Source organism: Rana temporaria, chromosome 2 (assembly GCF_905171775.1).
Source record: "Rana temporaria chromosome 2, aRanTem1.1, whole genome shotgun sequence".
NCBI lineage: Eukaryota > Metazoa > Chordata > Amphibia > Anura > Ranidae > Rana > Rana temporaria.
Window position 1 is genome coordinate 338,633,642 of NC_053490.1, and position 21,443 is coordinate 338,655,084.

Here is a 21,443-nt window from a genome sequence, read left to right on the forward strand (position 1 = left end):
GGCAGAGCAGAGAGTCAGTCACTGCTCTCTGCTCAGTGAAGACTGAGAACTGAGTGATCAGCAAGTCATGTGATGGCACAGTTCTCCTATGGCGCAGTCATATAGGTTAAAATCAAGCTTAAAGAAAAAGGGAGCACTTCTAAGAGTAGTCATATAATCAGATGATACAATGAGTAGATATATTCTCCTCACCTGATGTACAAGTCATATAGGCAGGAATATAGGTGAGAATGTGTATATTTCAGGGCTCGACAAAATCCGGGCGCCCAGTCGCAATTGCGACAAGAAATTGTGACCTCGGCTTTGCGGCCTCAATTACCGGCCGTCGCAGGATGTGGGGGCGCACGGAGGCACAGGATCCTGTGTCTCCCTGCGCCCCCACCTCCACCGCCGCACGATCTCGGCGGGCCCGTGACGGACGGTAATTTAGGCTGCGGCTTTGCAGCCTTGTGAAGGCCCAAGCTTGCTTCTGTGACCTGGCGCCATCTGGTGGTGTCTGTTGACATTACAAGTAAAACAGCAGTTCTAATGTGTGTTTTTTTACTGTTTTACTGCCATCTCCTTCCCTCTAATTAGAACCCCCAAACATTATGTATATTTTTTTATTCTAACACCCTAGAGAATAAAATGGCGATCGTTGCAATACTTTCTGTCACACCGTATTTGGGCAGCGGTCTTACAAGCGCACTTTTTTGGGGAAAAAATACACTTTTTTTTATTAAAAAATAAAACAGTAAAGTTATCCCAATTTTTTTTATATTGTGAAAGATAATGTTACGCCGAGTAAATTGATACCCAACATGTCACGCTTCAAAATTGCGTCCGCTCGTGGAATGCCGACAAACTTTTACCCTTTAAAATTCTACAAGTTGCATGTTTTGAGTTACAGGGAAGGTCTAGAGCTAGAATTATTGCTCTCGCTCGAACGATTGTGGCGATACCTCACATGTGCGGTTTGAATACCGTTTACATATGCGGGCGCTACTCACGTATGTGTTCGCTTCTGCGCGCAAGCTCGGCGAGACGGGGCGCGTTTTCTGGCTCCTAACTTTTTTAGGTGGCTACTAGATTCCAAGCAAATTTGTCAAACCCTGGTATATTTATTTTATTTTTTATTTCCTGCACTACTAAAAATTCAACTTACCATTTTTTTGTAAACTGCAATTGTCATTGAGGAGTTTCACACATGCCAAAGGATTGCCGATAAGTATGTCATACTTCTGTCAGTTCTATGCTTTTTTTGCATTTACTGTTTATTTACTTACTAGTGTTGAGACTATATAAACATAGTTTAAGCACCATGGAGAGCTCTTGTGGGCAGATTCAACATCATGCTAAAAACACTTTTTTTTTTATTTAGTGCTGATCAGGTCTACAGGAGGCATGCACAGACCTCATAGGCAGCTAAATGACCAACTGAAGATGCAACTATGGCAGGCTGACCGTGCTGTTGCCTACTGAGAGGCAGTGGCTTAACTTTGTCAGCCTGCAAAGGACATACTTGTTACTGGCAGAATCTCCAGATACAAAAATTGAAATAGATTCACAGTGTACTGTGAGGCATGATGCCTAACATCATTCATTGCAAAATAGATTTAGGGATTACTTACAAACACTGACTTGTGTGAAACATTCATGTGCAAAACTAATCAGGTTTTGAGGCTTCAGATACAGTGGTATCTTGGAAGTAATGTAAATTATTAATTACATTAGAGGGGTATTTTTCTCATGAATCAAGAAGTTTTGCATTTTTAGGGTTTATGTAAAACTGAAGCCCTGTACACACGCTCGGTTTTTTTCGGCGGTAAAAAGTAAAAGTAAAAGTTTTACCGCCAAGAAAACCGAGGGGAAAGCCGAGAACCCGGTAGGAAAATTGCCATAAGCTTTGCCCGGGAATCCCCGCCGTGTGCAAACTCCATCGGCACTGCCTCGCAGTGTTTCCCATAGGTAAGTAGTAGATCTGGCAGTGAAAAACACGCCGGGAATCCCGACGGGAAAATAGAGAGCAGGTTCTCTATTTTCCCGCCGGGATTCCCAGCTGTTTTCCTGACGGGGAAAACTGCCAGGAAGCATACACACTTCCGGTTTTCCTGGGGGGGAAAACCGGTCGTGTATACAAGGCTTAACAGTTTTAGTCTTTTCTCGACCATCACTTTTCTTTGTTTATAAGTAGTCCATTAAGTCTACCCCATTTTTTTTTTTTTTTACTTTTTTTTCGGAATATAGATCTATGTTTGTCCCAAGCATGCTTGAATCGACTTACTGTTGATAGAATATACTTCCAGTAGAGGTAGTGAATCCAACTACTCTTTCATGAAAATAATATTTGCTAAAAATTCAGTTTGAACTTTTTTTAACCTCCTGCTAGTTTGGGGCCATGTCCCTGTTGGGTTCTTGATCTTAGCCTCTTTTTTCTTAGCCTATTTTATTGCCTCTGTGAGGTTAAAAGGACATAAAGTTTCTCTGGAGATCTGTTCTTTGAGCTGCTAGTGCAATGGACTACAGACTCCAGCAGCTTCAGAGAGAATCCTCACACAGACAGAGCAGCGAGAGCAGTAGGGTGGAATCTGACAGTGTTTGAGAAAGAAACGTCACCTGAAATAAGCTCAAGATACTTAGAATCTTATAGTTATTTGACAGTTTAAATATGTTCTTTCCCATGTTATTTTATTAAGAGTGCAGCCAGTGTCACAGTTCATATTCTAAAGGGCGCTTTTCTGAAAAGTATCCCCAATAGATGACAAAGTTAGATTAAAAACACTTTAGAGGATTTGAACATTCTCAAGGAATTCTAAACCAACCACAATTAGAACATAAAATGTTGATTTTAACATGTATCTACTTTCACTAAATGTATTAAGTGTAAACACAAAGATAATATTTAATAAAATACATTTTCAGAGAAAACAATATACTTTAGTTGCTTACACATTGCCATTCAAATTGCAAGAATACACTATACACTCGTTTGCTATGGGTATTTTCATAACACTGTTGGGTATGGTGCGCTTGTAAATAAGAGTAGCCACACTAGAATCCCTTAAAGTAGAAGTGTGGTAAAAAATCTACATACCTATATGGTTGAAACTTAAGTCCGATGCTGCAGCTGTCCCCTTCTGACTTTAAGACCTAGAACTGGGATCACATGACCACTGATCACTGAGTTCTCTGTCTTCACTGAGCAGGTAGTGGCGACTGTCAGTCATCCGCTCTCTGCTCTACCTCCCCAGAGCTCACTGGAGTTGCAGGCTGTGGAGGGGGGCAGAAGTGGCTGTCGGTCAGGTATATGGTTATATACCAACCTTAAAGTAGAGATCCTTCCAGAGCCTGGACCGGCTCCTTGACATCAGCTGAATGGCAGATTCTGGGTCACAGGAGTGCAGAAATAAGTTCACTACTGTGACCCAGAAAAAAAGTATGTCCAAAACATCTTTTAAACCTACTTGTTAACAAGGAAATAAAAAAATGACAATTGTATTTAATAAAAACTGCTATAATGATACTTAACCTGTTCTTAAATATCCTGATTAATAAAGGCCTTTAACAACAACTGGTGGCAACTAATCCAGCTTTAGAAGTTATATGCTTTTAGTACATATTCATAAAAAATGAAATCATTACTCTTTATTAGTGTTGAGCAGAATACGCCATATTCGATTTCGCGATATATCTCGAATATATAGTCGAATATTCGAGATATATTCGCTAAATTCGAATATTCGTGATATTTTATCGAAATGAAATGATTGCGAATTTTCGCTATTGCGAATGCAAAAATAATTGCGAAATTTCGATAACTGCGGTAGGAGCACTCTGGCTCAGAATATTCTTGATATTTTATCGAAATTTCGCAAAATGCGAATGCGATATTGATGGCGAAATTTCGACAACAGCGCTAGGAGCACTCTGATTGGCTCAGAATATTCGTGATATTTTACAATACAAAATAATTGCGAATATTCGGCAAATGCGGAAGGAGCACTCTGATTGGCTCAGAATATTCTTGATATTTTACAATACAAAATAATTGCGAATATTCGGCAAATGCGGAAGGAGCACTCTGATTGGCTCAGAATATTCTTGATATTTTACAATACAAAATAATTGCGAATATTCGGCAAATGCGGAAGGAGCACTCTGATTGGCTCAGAATATTCGTGATATTTTACAATAGAAAATAAAAAGTGTTTTGCATTGGTGGTGATTCTTTACTCTATCCATCTGTCACAGCCGTTTGTCAATCAAACACCTTGAAGATTGAACACGTTCATGCTGCATGCTTTGGACTTTTTTTCACTTCACATATCAAAGACATTTTTATGAAAGATTATTTTTCTATTATTGGGACTATATTTCTTTATATATTTGTTTCACTGTGTATTTCACAAGTTATTTGCGCTTGCTTATTTTATAATTTGCCCACATGTCTTGTCACTAGACATATTTTTTATTCTTGTAGAGCGACTCCATTTTCTGTCTTATATTAATTTATGTTGTATAACATTTTTGAGTTGCTGCTGTATTCTCCCCTTTTTTTAAGGTATGCGCAATTTTTTCCTTCTTACAAAAAAAAATAATATCAAACATACAAATATTCATAACAGAAACATACACAAAGCCCCCCCCCCTTTTGCATCAGAGACAATCAGAGTTCTCCTACCACAGTTATCGAAAATTCGCAATCATTTTCGCATTAGCGAAAATTCGCAATTTTTTTTTTTTATATTCGGCAACATAAAAGGATCGCCTCAGCTTAGCTACTCGGCCCAGGGTCTCTAATCATACCAGCAATGCTTTTAGACGTCGATAGGATGTGATCTGTTTTAAAAATAAAATTGAAAAAATGCGAATATTCGGAATAGCGAATATTCACCGCGAAATTCGAAATATATTGCGAATACTCGAATATGCCATATTCGAGCCGAATATTCGCAATACGAATATTCGTGAGCAACACTACTCTTTATACAAGGCTACCTTAAAATGGATGGAAACCCGATTCATGATATTTGAGCTGGCCATATAAATCTGCAGTGTTTTGTTATCTCTCTCCAAAGCACTGAGTCCCGTAGCTGTCTCCTGCTCAGTTCCTCTGTTATCAGCCTGTTAACTTTTGACAAGCTCTTCAAGGAGGGAAATAGAAGTGTGTGCCGGGGGAGGTTGTTAAAAAAAGATTAGCACACAACTTGCTGTCTAAGAACAGAGCTATGCACATTCCTTCCTTTCTTTGCCAATGAGGCAAGGGGGTGTGTGCCTTTCCTCCAATCAGCTGTCTTGGCCATGCTTCACTGCAGTGTTAAACCGGAAGAGAAAATCTCCTAACATGAAGAACACTTTGTAAAGGATATATACAGATGAAGACAGCAGATATACAGTACATGTAAAACTTATGTAGGGAGATTTGTTTCATTCTTGTGTATCATCTGAGGCTGTTCACTTCACTGGGTATATGTGAGGGTTTACATCCACTTTAAGATCTAAGAAAACTTTTCTATTCTATTCTTTCTGTATAGGTCTCTGATCGATCGGTGGTGGCACTGGTACCCAAACAAACTTCATCATACAATATCCCAGCTTCAGCTAGCATATCACGAACTTCAATCAGCAGATATGGTGAGAAAATACATCTTCATTAAATTATTTCAATATATACAATATATACATGAGTACAACCTTTTTTGATAACGTGCAAAAGCATTTTTTTTTAAATAAGGAGAGCAGCTACAAATAATGGACCCTTGTGGTGAATTTGTGTGGTCCCACCATGTGGAAATTATTTAGTTAAAATGCTTTGTATCTGTTCCTTCAAGCAAGTGATTAGGAAGAAAGATAGCAAGCATGATATCATTTACTGTATGAAGTGTAAAAATAAAAACTCTTGGCTGCAGATAGATACATAAGCACCTCAACATCTAAAATACTAAAACTAGGATGCAAAATTTTGCACTGAATACATTTTCCACAATCCGTTCGTCCCTGCTTTCTCTCATCTGTAATAACGTTTCCGACTTAAAAATATAATAAATGTTGTTGCAGGTAAAAATATGCTCATTTATAATTTTTTCCAGGAGTCTGCAGAGCATTGCACCACGATCAGTGTATTGCAGGTGCAATGTCACTCTCCCTCCAGCTTTATTGCCAATACCTCTGTAGGGGCTTTCTATTAGAAGGCTGGAGTAAATGTGAATAAACTATGAGGGTGCTCATCAATGCCATTATAGTTCATTAAGAACTACAAGCCATCTGCAGCAGTGGCAGATGGCACTTATAGGCTGGGTTCACAATGTTGCAAATTGGAATCGGTTTTCTCCACATCCAATTTGCATGTCAGGAGATCGTGACCTACTCTCTACAGAGCAGGTTCACACATCTCCGCAGTGGCTCCGGTGCGAATTGCAAAGGAGTCCTGTGCATCTTTTGGTCCATTTCAGGGCTGGATTCAGCCAAAAAAAGTTTTTTTTGCAACATAGAATAGATTGTAAAGGAAAGATGAGGCATAGATGGTAATTTTTTTTACAAACACAGAGCAAACCCATCTACTGAAAAAAGCATAAATTAAATCAATAATTAATATGCGACCATCCTCGGCAACAGTTCTATAAGGTACACTTGCATATAGTTTTTAAAGGTGCTTACCTGCTATGTTGTTTCAAGCAGTGTGAAGAACCTACCGGAGTTCCACCACATACGTTTTGATATTTTTGCTGGTAAAATCCAAATCCTTGGAAAGGGAATCCCATATATTTGCATGCAAAATATAGTATAATTTATTAGTCATAGCTTTAATGTTCTCATTTTGGGACGCCGTCATATAACAGCATCCCAGAACAGCTGCTCTTGCGCACCAGCGGGGGCGTACGGCAATCGTGGGCGCTGTAAAGAGCCGTCCGCGGCTCCTTTAACCATGTGATTGGCTGTGTCCAATCACATCCGGTCACATGCAAACATGGAGATGCCGGTAATTGGCGCTCCTCACCTCACACTGACAGGGTGTGTGGTGAGGAGAGCCGATCAGCGGAATCTCTTCGCAGGGAACAACAAAACATGTAATCAGGGCACTGATCATCAGTACCCTGATTACAATATAGCGCTACCATGTCACCAATCAGTACCAGCAATTAGTGCCCACCAGTGCCAGAAATCAGTACCCACCAGCACCCACAAGTGCCACCAATCAGTGCCCATTAGTGATGCCAGTCAGTGTTGGCTATCAGTGCTGCCTATCAATGCTGTCCATCAATGTCCATCACTGCTGTCCATCAATGCCCATCAGTGTCGCCCATCATTGTCACCCATCAGTGTCGCCCATCATTGTCACCCATCAATGCACATCAGTGCCGCCTATCGGTGCCCATAAGTGTGGCATATTAGTGCCACTTATCAGTGCCCATCAGTGCCACTTAATCAGTACCCATAAGTGCCACCTCATCAATGCCCACTATTTCAGCCTATCAATGGAGAAAAATTACTTGTTTAAAAAATGTACTGGCAGAAACCAAGTAAAGAATTTTTTTTTTCAAAATCTTTGGCCTTTTTTTGTAAAAAATAAAAAACCCTGCAGTGATTAAGTACCACCAAAAGAAAGCTCTATTTGTGTGAAGAAAGTTATAAATAATTGAATTTGGGTACAGTGTAGCATGATCGCACAATTGTCATTTAAAGTGCAACAGCGCTGAAAGCTGAAAAATGCCCTATAGGCAAGTGGTTAAAGCTGAAAGGCTGCTACAAAATCAGATGGTTATTCCAGCACTTCCGACCCTTTTGAACGCAGGCACATGCAGTACCTTACATTTTGATGTACTGCTGCATGTAGTTATACTGTATATATTTATTTATAATCAGTTTTTTGTTCATGTTTTATGTTGCATATGTTTCATGTGAATTTAGAAAGAAACATTTAGAACTGTTTTTTTTTCATGATGCATATGCAGTAAAAACACACAAAGCTACATGATACATTAATTTCAATGTGCCTGCTTAACCACTTAAGCCCCGGACCATTTGGCTGGCCAAAGACCGTGTCGCTTTAACAGACAATTGCGCGGTTGTGCGACGTGGCTCCCAAACAAAATTTACGTCCTTTTTTCCCCAGAAATAGAGGTTTTCTTTTGGTGGTATTTGATCACCTCTGCGGTTTTTATTTTTTGCGCTATAAACAAAAATAGAGCAACAATTTTGGAAAAAAAGTCTATTTTTTACTTTTTGCTATAATAAATATCCCCCCCCAAAAAAAAAAATACATAAATATATATATATATATATATATATATATAAAAATGTCCTTAGTTTAGGCCGATACGTATTATTATACATATTTTTGGTTAAAAAAAATCACAATAAGCGTTTATTGATTGTCTTGTGCAAAAAGTTATAGCGTCTACAAAATAGGGGATAGTTTTATGGCATTTTTATTAATATTTTTTTTTACTAGTAATGGCTGAGATCAGTGATCTTTTTCATGACTGCGACATTATGGCGGACACATCTGACACTTTTTACGCCATTTTGGGACCATTGTCATTGATACAGCGATCAGTGCTATAAAAATGCACTGATTATTGTAAAAATGACACTGGCAGTGAAGGGGTTAACCAGTGAGGGGGCGCTAAAGGGGTTAAGTGTGTCCTAGGGAGTTATTCAAACTGTTTGGGGGCGTGGCTATGTGTGACAGGACACTGATCACCGCTCCCGATTACAGGAAGCTGTGATCAGTGTCCTGTCACTAAGAAAAATGGAAAAAAGCTTGTTTACATGAGCATTTCCCCGTTCCTCCTCTCCGTGAGACGATCGCGGGTCTCCCCACGGACATCAAGTCTGAGGGACTCGCGGTCGGACCGGCAGTGTGTGCGTGCCCACAATGCTGCATCTTAAAGGGGACGTACCTGTACGACCATTTGCCCAGCTGTGCCATTGTGCTGACGTATATCGTCGTTCGGTTGGCAATCAGTTAACATAGATAAATGCACAAATATTTAGCATTTCACAGATTTTAAAAGCACACTAAAGCTGGCCATACAAGAATCTAAATTCCGGTCCCTGCTGAACCAGCCAAATTTTGATCCTTGTATGTGCAGGCTGGTTGTACACAAGACCATCTGTCGGCCACCTTGTGTACAACCAGCCTGTTGTTTTTTTCCTAAACAAACAGTGTCACTGGCTATAGTCAGCAGCACTGATCATTGTATTCTCCTGGTGGGGTATGCTCCCTGCCTTCAAAATACAATAGCTTAGCGGGAGTGATTCCCCTGTCCACCTTGAATGTGTGGATGGGGAAATCGGTTAATTATTTTTTCCGTTCAACCTACTGATTGAATGAAAAAAAAAAAAAATATATGTATGACCAGCCTAAGCTGTATTACATAGATGTGAGCTAGCTACTTAGTAATAAATAAGACATTTAAACATGTTCTTACAGGGTTACAACTCTTAGGCCTCGTACACACGACCGGACATTTCCGATGAAAACCGTCCGCGGACCGTTTTCATCGGACATGTCTGCTGGGAGATTTTGGTCTGATGTGTGTACACACCATCAGACCAAAATCCCCGCGGACTGAAAACGCGGTGATGTGGCAGCGACGATGACGCGGCGATGTGCGCGACCCAAGAAGTTCAATGCTTCCACGCATGCGTCAAATCACTTCGAAGCATGCGGGGGATTTCGGTCCGATGGTTAGGTGTACTAACCATCGGACATGTCCGACGGACATGTTTCCAGCGGACAAGTTTCTTAGCATGCTAAGAAACTTTTGTCCGCTGGAAACCTGTTCGCTAGGCCAGAAAACTGTCTGGTAGGCCCTACACATGGTCGGACATGTCCGCGGAAACTGGTCCGCGGACCAGTTTCAGCGGACATGTCCAGTCGTGTGTACGAGGCCTTAGATGAATTCAGCATTTTTTTTATCCTAAACATCAACAAACAAGAACATCAATGGTTTAGCCCCTAGCTGTCTGAAAAGATGGCAGTGTCAATACAATTTGTCTGTCTCATTCGTTGAACAATGACAACCAATACAAAACGGATTATGTTTGAAAGAAAAACACCAACACACTTTATTGAGAATTAACAATTGGTTTGAGCACAGCACTCTATAAAACATTTGAAAATCTGACATTTGCTGTGGTATTACATTTGGATATTGGAAATGTTAATATGAATCCTGCATTGCTTCCAACTGATGGAGCTGTGCACAGAGCAAATGAGAATAGGAAGATTTCTTTCCTGACAGAAGCACTAGAGTCTGTTCAGTCTCTCTGTTTGGCATTTACTGCAAGAATGTGTCTGGTCATGTTTCCTGCATCTCTCACTTACACAGTATAATTGTATCTGCTTTAGCCTGACAACAGAGACCATCTAAATTAAATATCCACTGCAGTCTGTTTAAGTAATGGCATTTGTATTACTATCTAGTGCATTTTTTCTAATCACTTCTATGTCAGTGGCCGTTCATGTGGATAAACTGTAGAGCTTGTTTTTCATTAACATGGGTAGCTTAGGAGGGCCAAACTTATCTGACTTCCTTCATAAATCCCTGACACGGTTCTTGTCTTTATTCATAGGGATGGTGAAGGATTTTTAAAAACAAATGGCATTCAAATTTTGTGTCTACTATATTATGTACAACTATAAATTATTAGGTAGTCTCCTTGGGTCAGGCAATGATATTCAATCTTTTATTTCCCGGTTTGCTCATTCCATGCTTGCTGTATACTCATTTTATACATCTTAGATGACAGATAGTGGTTTGTCTACTAATAAAACCTTTCCGCAATAGGGTCAGATGTGTTGTCAGTTTAGACTTGTACCAGTTATTCCACGTTTGCTGTATTACACATAAAGACTTCAATCTGTATTAAAAGGGTGACAGGATTCAGCATGGTGTCCACCTCCCCCTACATAGTTTTTAAAAAAACTCTCTTCTCCGTCCACTGTAGTCCATGATAAACTGCCAATAAAAAATGCGAAGGTTTTGGACTTCTATAGGGCACATACACAAAATACTATATAAACTCCTATTTATGTTTTATTGGGAGGAGTGAATACTCCATTCCTTTCCTACTTTTTTTTTTTCTTAAAAGGATTGTAAAGGTAAAAAAAAATTTCCTAAATAGCTTGATCTTGTTTTCAATAAAAATAAGACAAAGAATAGACGCAACTCCACATCTTTAGTCATTTATAATTGAAGCTGAGATTTTAGATATGGCAATCCTATTGTTTTTAAATTGCAATGAGCAAGCATTTTGCTTAATTTTTTTTCCTAAATAGCTTCCTTTACCTTAGTGCAGTCCTCCTTCACTTACCTCATCCTTCGATTTTGCTTTTAAATGTCCTTATTTCTTCTGAGAAATCCTCACTTCCTGTTCTGTCTGTAACTCCACGCAGTAATGCAAGGCTTTCTCCCTGGTGTTGAGTGTCGTGCTCGCCTTGGACTACAGGAGAGTCAGAATGCCCACTAACACACAGCTCCTTTCTCTATCTGCAACATAGAGAGCGTCCTGACTCTCCTGTAGTCCAAGGGAGGGGGCGAGCACGACACTCCACACCAGGGAGAAAGCCTTGCATTACTGTGTGGAGTTACAGACAAAAGAACAGGAAGTGAGGATTTCTCAGAAGAAATAAGGACATTTAAATACCAAATCGAAGGATGAGGTAAGTGAAGGAGGACTGCACTAAGGTAAAGGAAGATATTTAGGGAAAAAATTTAAGCAAAATGCTTGCTCATTGCAATTTAAAAACAATAGGATTGCCATATCTAAAATCTCAGCTTCAATTATAAATGACTAAAGATGTGGAGTTGGGTCTATTCTTTGTCTTATTTTTATTGAAAACAAGATCAAAAAATGACGAGGGATTGGCAAAACTACTCTACTACACCACTCCACCAGTACACAATCTATATAGTGAAACCATAGCCACACTGCCTTCTAATTGTCTAGGCACAAGCACACATTTTACACAAATTTTTCAGGCACTAACATTTATCAAAAAATAAGTAATGGTCGTACATGACAAATTCCAAAGACTCAACCACAAATTCAATATCCCCATCAAAAGAGAGAATTTTTTAATAAAGAAACTGCCACAATCTTTCCAGCTCATCTCATGGGGAATTGTAATATACAGTAATGCCGTGTACACGCGGTCGGACCGTGTGTATGCAAGACAAGTTTGAGCGAACATCTGTCGGAAAAAAATACACGGTTTTATTGTCGGAATGTCCGATCGTGTGTACGCGGCATAATACCTCAGATTGCGAGTAACGCAGTTTGTGAGCGTTTCGCAATAAGAGTTATTTTTTTTTTTACTCGGTTTGCGAGCGTTGTCTCACAAGAGGAGCAGGATTCAAGCCGATGGGGTGCGCAGTATCCCATTTGGCTAGAGGTGTGTGGGCGCCGGTGACAATTAAAGCTGCTCGGAGACACTTAAAAACACTCCGTTCCCGGGTGTCTCCTAGCAGTCTCCGAGTGTTTGAGTGTCTCCGACGCCCCCCACCTCTGGCCAAATGTGGTACTGCATACAATAGCAGTCAATGTGAAACAAATTATCTGAGTTTCCATTGACTCCTATGGGGAAACTTCGCTTTCAATCATTGAAAGACGTAGGGTCATCCCATGCTAGATTTTAAACATATTTTTCTTGCCTGCTCACTTTTTTTATTTTTTTCTCTACTTTCTCAGACAGGAAAACTGTACATTCCAGTTGTATTGGCATCTTACTTGATTTACTTTTACTCCTTAACCACTTAAGGACAGAAGGTGTTTTTCAGATTTGGTGTTTACAAGACTAAAACAGTTTTTTTTGCTAGAAAATTACTTAAAACCCCCAAACATTATATATATTTTTTTCTAACACCCTAGAGAATAAAATGGCGGTCATTGCAATACTTTTTGTCACACAGTATGTTACGCCGAGTAAAATGATACCCAACATGTCACGCTTAAAAATTGCGCCCGCTCGTGGCATGGCGTCAAACTTTTACCCTTAAAAATCTCGATAGGCGACGTTTAAAAAATTCTATAGGTTTCATTTTTTGAGCTACAGAGGAGGTCTAGGGCTAGAATTATTGCTATCGCTCTAACGATCGCGGGGATACCTCACTTGTGTGGTTTGAACACCGCTTTCATATGCGGGCGCTACTCACGTATGCATTTTCTTCTGCGCACGAGCTCGTCGGGACGGGGCGCTTTAAAAAAAAAACGTTTTGTTTTCTTATTTATTTTTATTTATTTTATAATTTTTTACACTGGAATAAAAAAAAATGTATCACTTTTATAAAAAAGCATGACAGGTCCTCTTAAATATGAGATCAGGGGTGAAAAGGACCTCAGATCTCATATTTAGACTTAAATGCAAAAAAAAAAAAAAATTGAAATTTTGTCATTTGAAAAGATGACAACAAAAAAATGTCTCTTTAAGACGCATGGGCGGGACTGATGTTTTGACGTCACTTCCGCCCAGCAATGCTATGGGGACGGGTGGGGGCCATCTTGCCCTCACTCGCATCCCCACACAGCAGCTGAAAGGACCCGATCGCCTCCGCCACTACCGACGGCTCCGGTAAGTGGCGGAGGGCGCGGGAGAGCGGCAGGAGGGGGGGCCCTCTCCCGCCACCGATAATGGCAATCTCGCCGCGAATCCGCTGCGGAGACCGCCGTTATCGTTGACAGGACCGCTCACTGAAGAGATGGATATCTCGGTTGTGGCAGCAGCTGCTGCTGTTACCGAGATATCCATCTTTAAAAACAGGACGTATATATACAGTGGGCGGTCGTTAAGTGGTTAAGTTGTCCTCACAATCCAAAAATCTCAAAAACTTGGTTTCTGTCTTGAATTCCCTATGATTTGTTATCCGATTGCGAACGCTTATTTCATTTTATGTTTGTTTCCTTTTGCTTTTTCATACTACACATAACCTGGTATGTGGCCTTTTGTAAATATAGAAAAATTGTACATTGTAAACTAAGCTTTATTGACTTTATTATTTATTATTATTAACTGGTAAGAAAGTGTGGCCTTTTCATAAAACAGAGTAGTGTAGGAGAATGAATCCAAATCTGTTATTTTAAAACATTTACTGTACATACATTAACATTGTTGAGTTTCCTTACATTTGTCCTAAATGTTTATCTTTCTCTATCTCTCTGCTTTTGCTTGTCCCCCTTCTCAAAAAAAAAAAAAGAGTAGACTGTGACTTAATCTAGTTTTACCTTTATCCAATCAGGCTGTTATGAAATGTGTTGGTTGTAAAGCAGTGGTTCTCAACCTTACTAGTGCCGTGACCCCTTGATGAAATTTCCCAAGTTGTGGGGATCCCCAACAGTAAAATTATTTACAAAGTGTATAGCACCCAAGCATGTATCTAGCACTGACACGGAATAACCACTTTTGAGGAACCAACTGGGACGTTCATATATAAATGATATGTCTTGTTCCATAATAATTTTTTTCCTGCATAGCCACGTCATGTTGGACTTAAAGCGGAGTTCCGCCATTTTTTTTTTTTTTTAAGTCCAACATGACGTGGCTATGCAAGAAAAAAATTATTATGGAACAAGACATATCATTTATATATGAACGTCCCAGTTGGTTCCTCAAAAGTGGTTATTCCGTGTCAGATATTCAAAGTGTATAGCACCCAAACATGAATCTAGCACTGACACGGAATAACCACTTTTGAGGAACCAACTGGGACATTTATATATAAATGATATGTATTGTACCACAATTATATCTTTCACAGTCATGTCAGACTTATTTAATCAAAATCGATGTATTAATTATACTGCTGTGACAAACAGTACAAAAATGCCTTAATTACCGGTATTTAGTGCCTGGCTTGCCAAAGTACCTCAGGTTACCTCAGGTGTTCCGTCAGCATCAGCAACCCGTCTATTATATTAACCGGAAGTGGTGGCCATCTTGGTACTCTCGTCCGCAGCAAGGCTACAGTTAGAAGTCGGCAAGCGGACATCTTTTTACACCCACCAAAGTCTTGTATTTTACATGTATTTTTACCAGTAAACTGAGCTTATATACTATATAAAGCTACGTCGTTTTAAACGTCGTTTTTGCTACACACGGTCAATTTCTGTGAAACAAAAAACGACGTTTTGAAAAACGACACAAAAAATTCGAGCATGTTCGAATTTTTTTTTGGTCGTTTTTTTGAAGACATAAAACGACGTTTTGCCCACACACGATCATTTTAAATGACGTTTTTTAAAACGTCGTTTTTTTTCATCACAAAAAACGACCGTCTGTACGCGGCATTAGAGTAGGCAACATTTTTCCAATCTTCAGTTATCTATTTTTATTTTTTTTATTATTATGTGCCCACAGTAAGCAAATTTTATTGTACTTGCATGACAGACTCTGTATAGTTTGTAACAGTAAGACTGGGGGATTGTGCTACTAACCTCTGACGATGTACCTCTCACATGATATGCTTGGCAGGCAAAGCCAATTGTAAAAGTGCCTAGGTTACAGGTCATGCTTTCTACCTCAGGAAATCACTTTCAAAATATCATAAAGGTTGGGCATTAAAATACACACACATTAATATATTTTTGTATTCTTATTTATTGACTTTTACAATTTTTTTTATAGTAGATGAAACAATATTTATAGGGTTAAACTTTTTAGAATTGTGTGGAAGGAATGAACTCAGACACAAAGCTAACATTAATCAAATGAGTTACAAGAAAAAATAAAACATATATATATATAGATGTCATATCAAATACTGTGTAAATTCTGCAATAATAAAATATATAACTAAACAGATCTAATAATTATTTAATCTCATACCAAAATTGATAAACCAGTCCATTTCATATGAAACTCCACTGTAAATAAATAAAATCAATATTGAGTGCCACATGAATTCTCTTGTACATTTTCAGTGCAATAGTTCTGTAATCTGTGTCCAGTGCATGAATATATTCCACAGCAAATGTGTGCTCTTCAAATGAATCTTCTTTCAAAAAAATAAATAAATCTCAGTGATGGAATGCAGCAATCACCACTTCACTCCATGTTTCTGGAATATATTTATATACCAGACACTTTTTACTAATTATAAAAAAGAAGGAGTCGCGCTAAATAATTGAAGTGAATGCAAATGTAGAATGAACACAGTGAATGAACAGTGCACATATATAGGGCATGAACTGATGTTCTCATACCAGCTCCAACATAAAATAGTCCATAATGTGAGAAATTTAAAAAAGGGAATAAACCGAAAGCAAAATGAACTAAAAAGAAATAAAACACAGTCCCAAATAATGAGTGTCCCGAAAGTGCCGAAAAAAAAGGGGGAATCCACAGATGCTGTGATGAATAGCAGACAGGAGACCTCCACCAATGGATCACACTGACTCTTACCAGAGATCAATCAATGATCAGCATAAACGATATCCAGCCTCCACTAAGGAACAGGTAAAACTTTCATTCAATAAACCACCACGATAAGCAGTATTCCTATCTAATGGCAGCCCAATAAAATGCTCCAGCGTATGAAACGAGATTAAAAGGAACTCATAGCGTAATACTGCAAGATGTTTTATTAATAAAAAAAAGTAGTACACTTACATCAATCCGATGAATAGTAGCATGTAAAAATAACACACAGCCGGCCGGTCTGTGTAAGGAAGCACGTGCCCAGAGATCCGGGTCCTCGCACGTGTAACGCGGTGACGTCACCGCGTTACACGGGTGTGGAACAAATCATTTGACTTTCCATTTCTTATGGGGAAATCCGCTTTGATATACAAGTGCTTTGGATTACAAGCATGTTTCCGGAACGAATTATGCTCGCAATCCAAGGTTTTAGTGTAGTTACAATTGGGTGTGTGATGTATACTGTATTACAAGTATCCTGCAAATGTGTGCTCTAAGTTTAATGTGTTTGTTTGGTTTAATTTGGGAACCATTATATACCTTAGAACCGTTCCACCATAATTCCTGTTCATGGATAAATATTGACGCCATTAAGATGTTTTCTTGTGAAGTATTTACTACCACAGCATATATTTATTGTAAGACCACATGCATACATTTTGGTAGTGCATTCACACATCTATAGGTTTACCACATCTTCAATGTCACCAATCCTTATAAAAAGCAGAATTTCATTGCACAAGACCATGTAAATGCTGTGGATCTGGTTTAAACAAGTAACATAACAAATAAATATCAATTCTTTGTAGAACCACCCTTTGCTGCAATTACAGCTGCATGTCTTTTTGGGGATGTCTCTACCAGCTTTGCACATCTAGAGAGTGACATTTTTGCCCATTCTTCTTTGCAAAATAGCTCAAGCTCTGTCAGATTGGATGACAAGTGTCTGTGAACAGCAATTTTCAAGTCTTGCCCCAGATTCTCAATTGGATTTAGGTTCGGACTTTGATTGGGCCATTCTAAACACATGAATATGCTTTGATCTAAACCATTCTATTGTAGCTCTGACTGTGGGTTTTGGGTTGTTGACCTGCTAAATGGTGATCCTCTGTCCCAGTCTCTAGGACTCTAGAGACTGGGACTCGAACAGATTTTCCTCTGGGATTACCCTGTATTTGGCTCCATCCATCTTCCCATCAACTCTAACCAGCTTGCTTTTCCCTGCTGAAGAAAAGCATCCCCACAACATGATGCTGCCACCACCATGTTTCACGGTGGGGATTGTGTGTTCAGGGTAATGTGCAGTGTTAGTTTTCCGCCACACATAGCGTTTTGCTTTTAGGTCAAAAAGTTTTACATTTTAGTCTCATCTGACCAGAGCACTTTCTTCCACATATTTGCTGTGTCCCCCACATTCTTATGGCTTTCTTTCAACAATGGCTTTCTTCTTGGCACTCTTCCATAAAGGCCAGATTTGTGGAGTGCACGACCACCTGAGCTGTGGATCTCTGCAGCTTCTCCAGCGTTACCATGGGGCTCTTGGCTGCTTCTCTGATTAATGCTCTCCTTGCCCAACCTGTCAGTTTAGGTGGACAGCCATGTCTTGGTAGGTTTGCAGTTGTGCCATACTCTTTCCATTTCCGGATGATGGATTGAACGTGAGTTGTTCAAAGCTTGGGATATTGTTTATTTTATTTTTAACCTAACCCTGCTTTAACGTGTTCCTTGGTCTTCATGATGCTGTTTGTTCACTAAGGTCCCCTAAAAAACCTGTGAGGGCTTAACAGAACAGCTGTATTTATACAGAGATTAAATTACACGCAGGTGAACTCTATTAATTAGGTGACTTCTGAGGGCAATTGGTTCCACTAGATTTTAGTTATGGGTATCAAAGTAAAGGGAGCTGAAAACAATTGCAAACCACACTTTTCAGATATTTATTTGCAAAAGAATTTGAAAAACATTTATAATTTTCCTTCCACTTCACAATTATGTGCCACTTTGTGTTGGTCTAGACTCTATCACATAAAATCCCAATAAAATACATTTACATTTTTAGTTGTAACATGACAAAATGTATAAAAATTTCAAGGGGTATGAATACTTTTTCAAGGCACTGTATGTATGCATATGTAGATAGATGGATATGAAAAAGAAATTTAACCAACAAAAATATTGACAAAACAAGATATACATTTTTTTAAACAGATCTGACCTTGAATTGAATTTTTCAAAAGTATTATATCAGTTTACTTTTTAGTACCTTTAAACATGCTACTTAACTCTCTTACAGACTCCACATTCCGATATACTGGCAGCCCCGATAGTCTCCGGTCTCGTGCGCCTATGATAACTCCAGATCTAGAAAGTGGTGTTAAAGTTTGGCATCTGGTAAAAAACCATGAGCATGGAGATCAGAAGGAGGGTGATCGGGGGAGCAAGATGGTATCTGAAATTTATCTGACACGGCTTCTGGCCACTAAGGTATACAAAGTGTAAAAGGCCATACTGATATTTTTCTTTGCTATAATTAAATTCACTCCTGAGCATAACCTTTGATTGCATAATGTACTATTTAGCTGGAAAATACAAATCTGGAATAATTTTGACAATGTTGTTTTCTGATTAACACACAGTTATTCTTGGAAGCTCTTCAGCTTCACCTCTTAAAGTGACTATATCAATATCAATCTTCAAAATAAACCCACCCCTGCAAAGGAGACATGGAATATTCACTATTCCTGCTCCTTGTACCTCTGAATAAGAAAAACACTCTCCAAATATCCTGCTGAATCTTGACCTCCGGGAGTGTTGATTTTCTTATCCCCACTGTACATGCTATGGTTTTTTGTACTGGTCCCTAGGTCAATACAGGACAAAGTAAGGATATAGGGCAGTGGTTCTCAACCTTCTAGTGCCGTGACCCCTTGATAAAATTTCCCAAGTTGTGGGGTCCCCTAACAGTAAAAAAAAAATTCATAGCGGGGGTTGAAAGCACCCAAGACAAGTAATTTGCGCCCCTAACCCGCGGACATTTAGCGCTCCCTGAGTGCTTTCCACTCGTACAGTATTAAAACCCCTTATAGTACATTTTAGGATGTACCTCTCTTTCTGTGTTCAACTTTCTTTCCTTTCATCTCTCTATATCCTAATTCCTTGTTTTTTCCCCCATCCCTCCCTCTGTCTTTCTTGCTCTCTCTTTTTTTCCTTTCTCTCCCTTTTTCTTTGTTCCTCTCCCTCTTATCATCTCCCTTCTTGGGAGAACAGTGCTGGCTTCAGGAACAGTCCAGGATTTGGTGACCCCTGGCAAATCATCATTTGACCCCCGAGGGGGTCCCGACCCCCAGGTTGAGAACCACTGATATAGGGGCTGTGTGAAACATATACATTCTGACAGTGATGAACTCATCATTGCGCTTCTTCTTGGCTATCCGTTCTCAGGATGGGGGCACATAGGTGACTTGGATATATTGCTTAACCTAATATTCCCTTAAACTGTAGAGAAAGTTGTGGTCACCAACTTGACTGTGCTGTGTGGCAGTGCTTTGTAAATCTCAGGGCTGACCAAACAGAATTACAAATCCTCTGATAGATAAAACAGCTTTCAAATATGTATTACAAGCATGCGTTCAGCTGTTTTTCTAGGGTTCATCTTTAAATATCATATAATCTGAAAAAAAAAACAGCAGTATAAAACATGAAACTCTCACTTATAACTTATTCTGTCCCATAGGGAACATTGCAAAAATTTGTGGATGATTTGTTTGAAACATTGTTCAGTACTGTGCATCGTGGGAGTGCTCTGCCTCTTGCCATCAAGTATATGTTTGACTTTCTGGATGAACAGGCAGACAGACATGGCATCTATGATACGGATGTAAGACACACGTGGAAAAGCAACTGGTAAGTACAGAGGGACAGAAATGCCTTAAAGTAGGAAAATATGTAATGAGTAAGTGAGAAATAAAAATCCAAAAAAGTATGACCATTCTATAAAACGGGGAAGGGGAAGAAAGGGAAAAAAGGCATACTGAATATGAACCCATTAATGAAACATTGTCTTCTTTTGTCTGTTTCCTAAACAGCCTACCACTTCGGTTTTGGGTGAATGTCATTAAGAACCCTCAGTTTGTGTTTGACATACACAAGGGTAGCATCACAGATGCCTGCCTGTCTGTTGTGGCACAGACATTCATGGACTCTTGTTCCACCTCAGAGCATCGGCTTGGAAAAGATTCCCCTAGCAACAAGCTTCTGTATGCCAAGGATATTCCTAATTACAAGAACTGGGTTGAAAGGTCAGTGTGCATCACCACTGGTGCAACAATGGTGTTTCTAAATTAAAATAAATTATTCTTATTATCTACTGGATATATGTATGCCAAAACTCCATGGGTCAATGGTATTATAAGATAACGTTTGTTTTTCAGGTATTATGCTGACATTGCCAAGCTCCCAGCCATTAGTGATCAAGACATGAATGCCTACCTCGCAGAGCAGTCTCGTATGCATGCATCAGAGTTTAATATGCTAAGCGCTTTAAATGAGATCTACTCGTATATCACTAAATACAGTGTGGAGGTAAGACATGACAAGTTGGCTAGAATGGGGATGGGATCCGTGAAGAATCAATTTAGTTGTAAATTTTGAACATTTACCAAATGTGGCAAATCATTCTTCCATTTGGCAATATGTGCAGTCTAAAACACACTACTACTAGCTAGTCGTTGTATCATAACTATCATTTTTTTTCTTTTCATCTTCAAAAATGAATGAAATATGAAAAGTGTTTGCCTTACAGTCAATCCAAATACAAGTAATTAATAAATGTTATATGTGTATAACTCTTTTGTAGTGAAAACTTTTTTCCAGCAAAGTGGCTTAGTAGTTAGCAGTTCTGTCTTGCAGCACTGGGACCCTCAGGTCAAAATAATGCTCCTCATATCCTTCCTAACTCCTTTTCTTCTAGTATCATGTTTCCTGCAGACATTTTCGACTTTTTACTTCTTCCTCTGTAATTCCTGTTATATGGTCCCGAAAAACA

General features: G+C 39.2%; 1 protein-coding gene across 1 annotated transcript in view; it reads left to right on the top strand.

The window, feature by feature from the left end:
* PLXNA2 (plexin A2) overlaps positions 1-21,443 on the top strand; it is a 479,392-nt gene that overhangs the window by 448,663 nt on the left and 9,286 nt on the right. Inside the window, exons 27-31 of the mRNA XM_040337525.1 lie at positions 5,514-5,613; positions 18,693-18,883; positions 20,133-20,302; positions 20,485-20,697; positions 20,830-20,980. Of these exons, the coding sequence (XP_040193459.1) occupies positions 5,514-5,613; positions 18,693-18,883; positions 20,133-20,302; positions 20,485-20,697; positions 20,830-20,980 (825 nt within the window). The remainder of the gene's footprint in view (positions 1-5,513; positions 5,614-18,692; positions 18,884-20,132; positions 20,303-20,484; positions 20,698-20,829; positions 20,981-21,443) is intronic.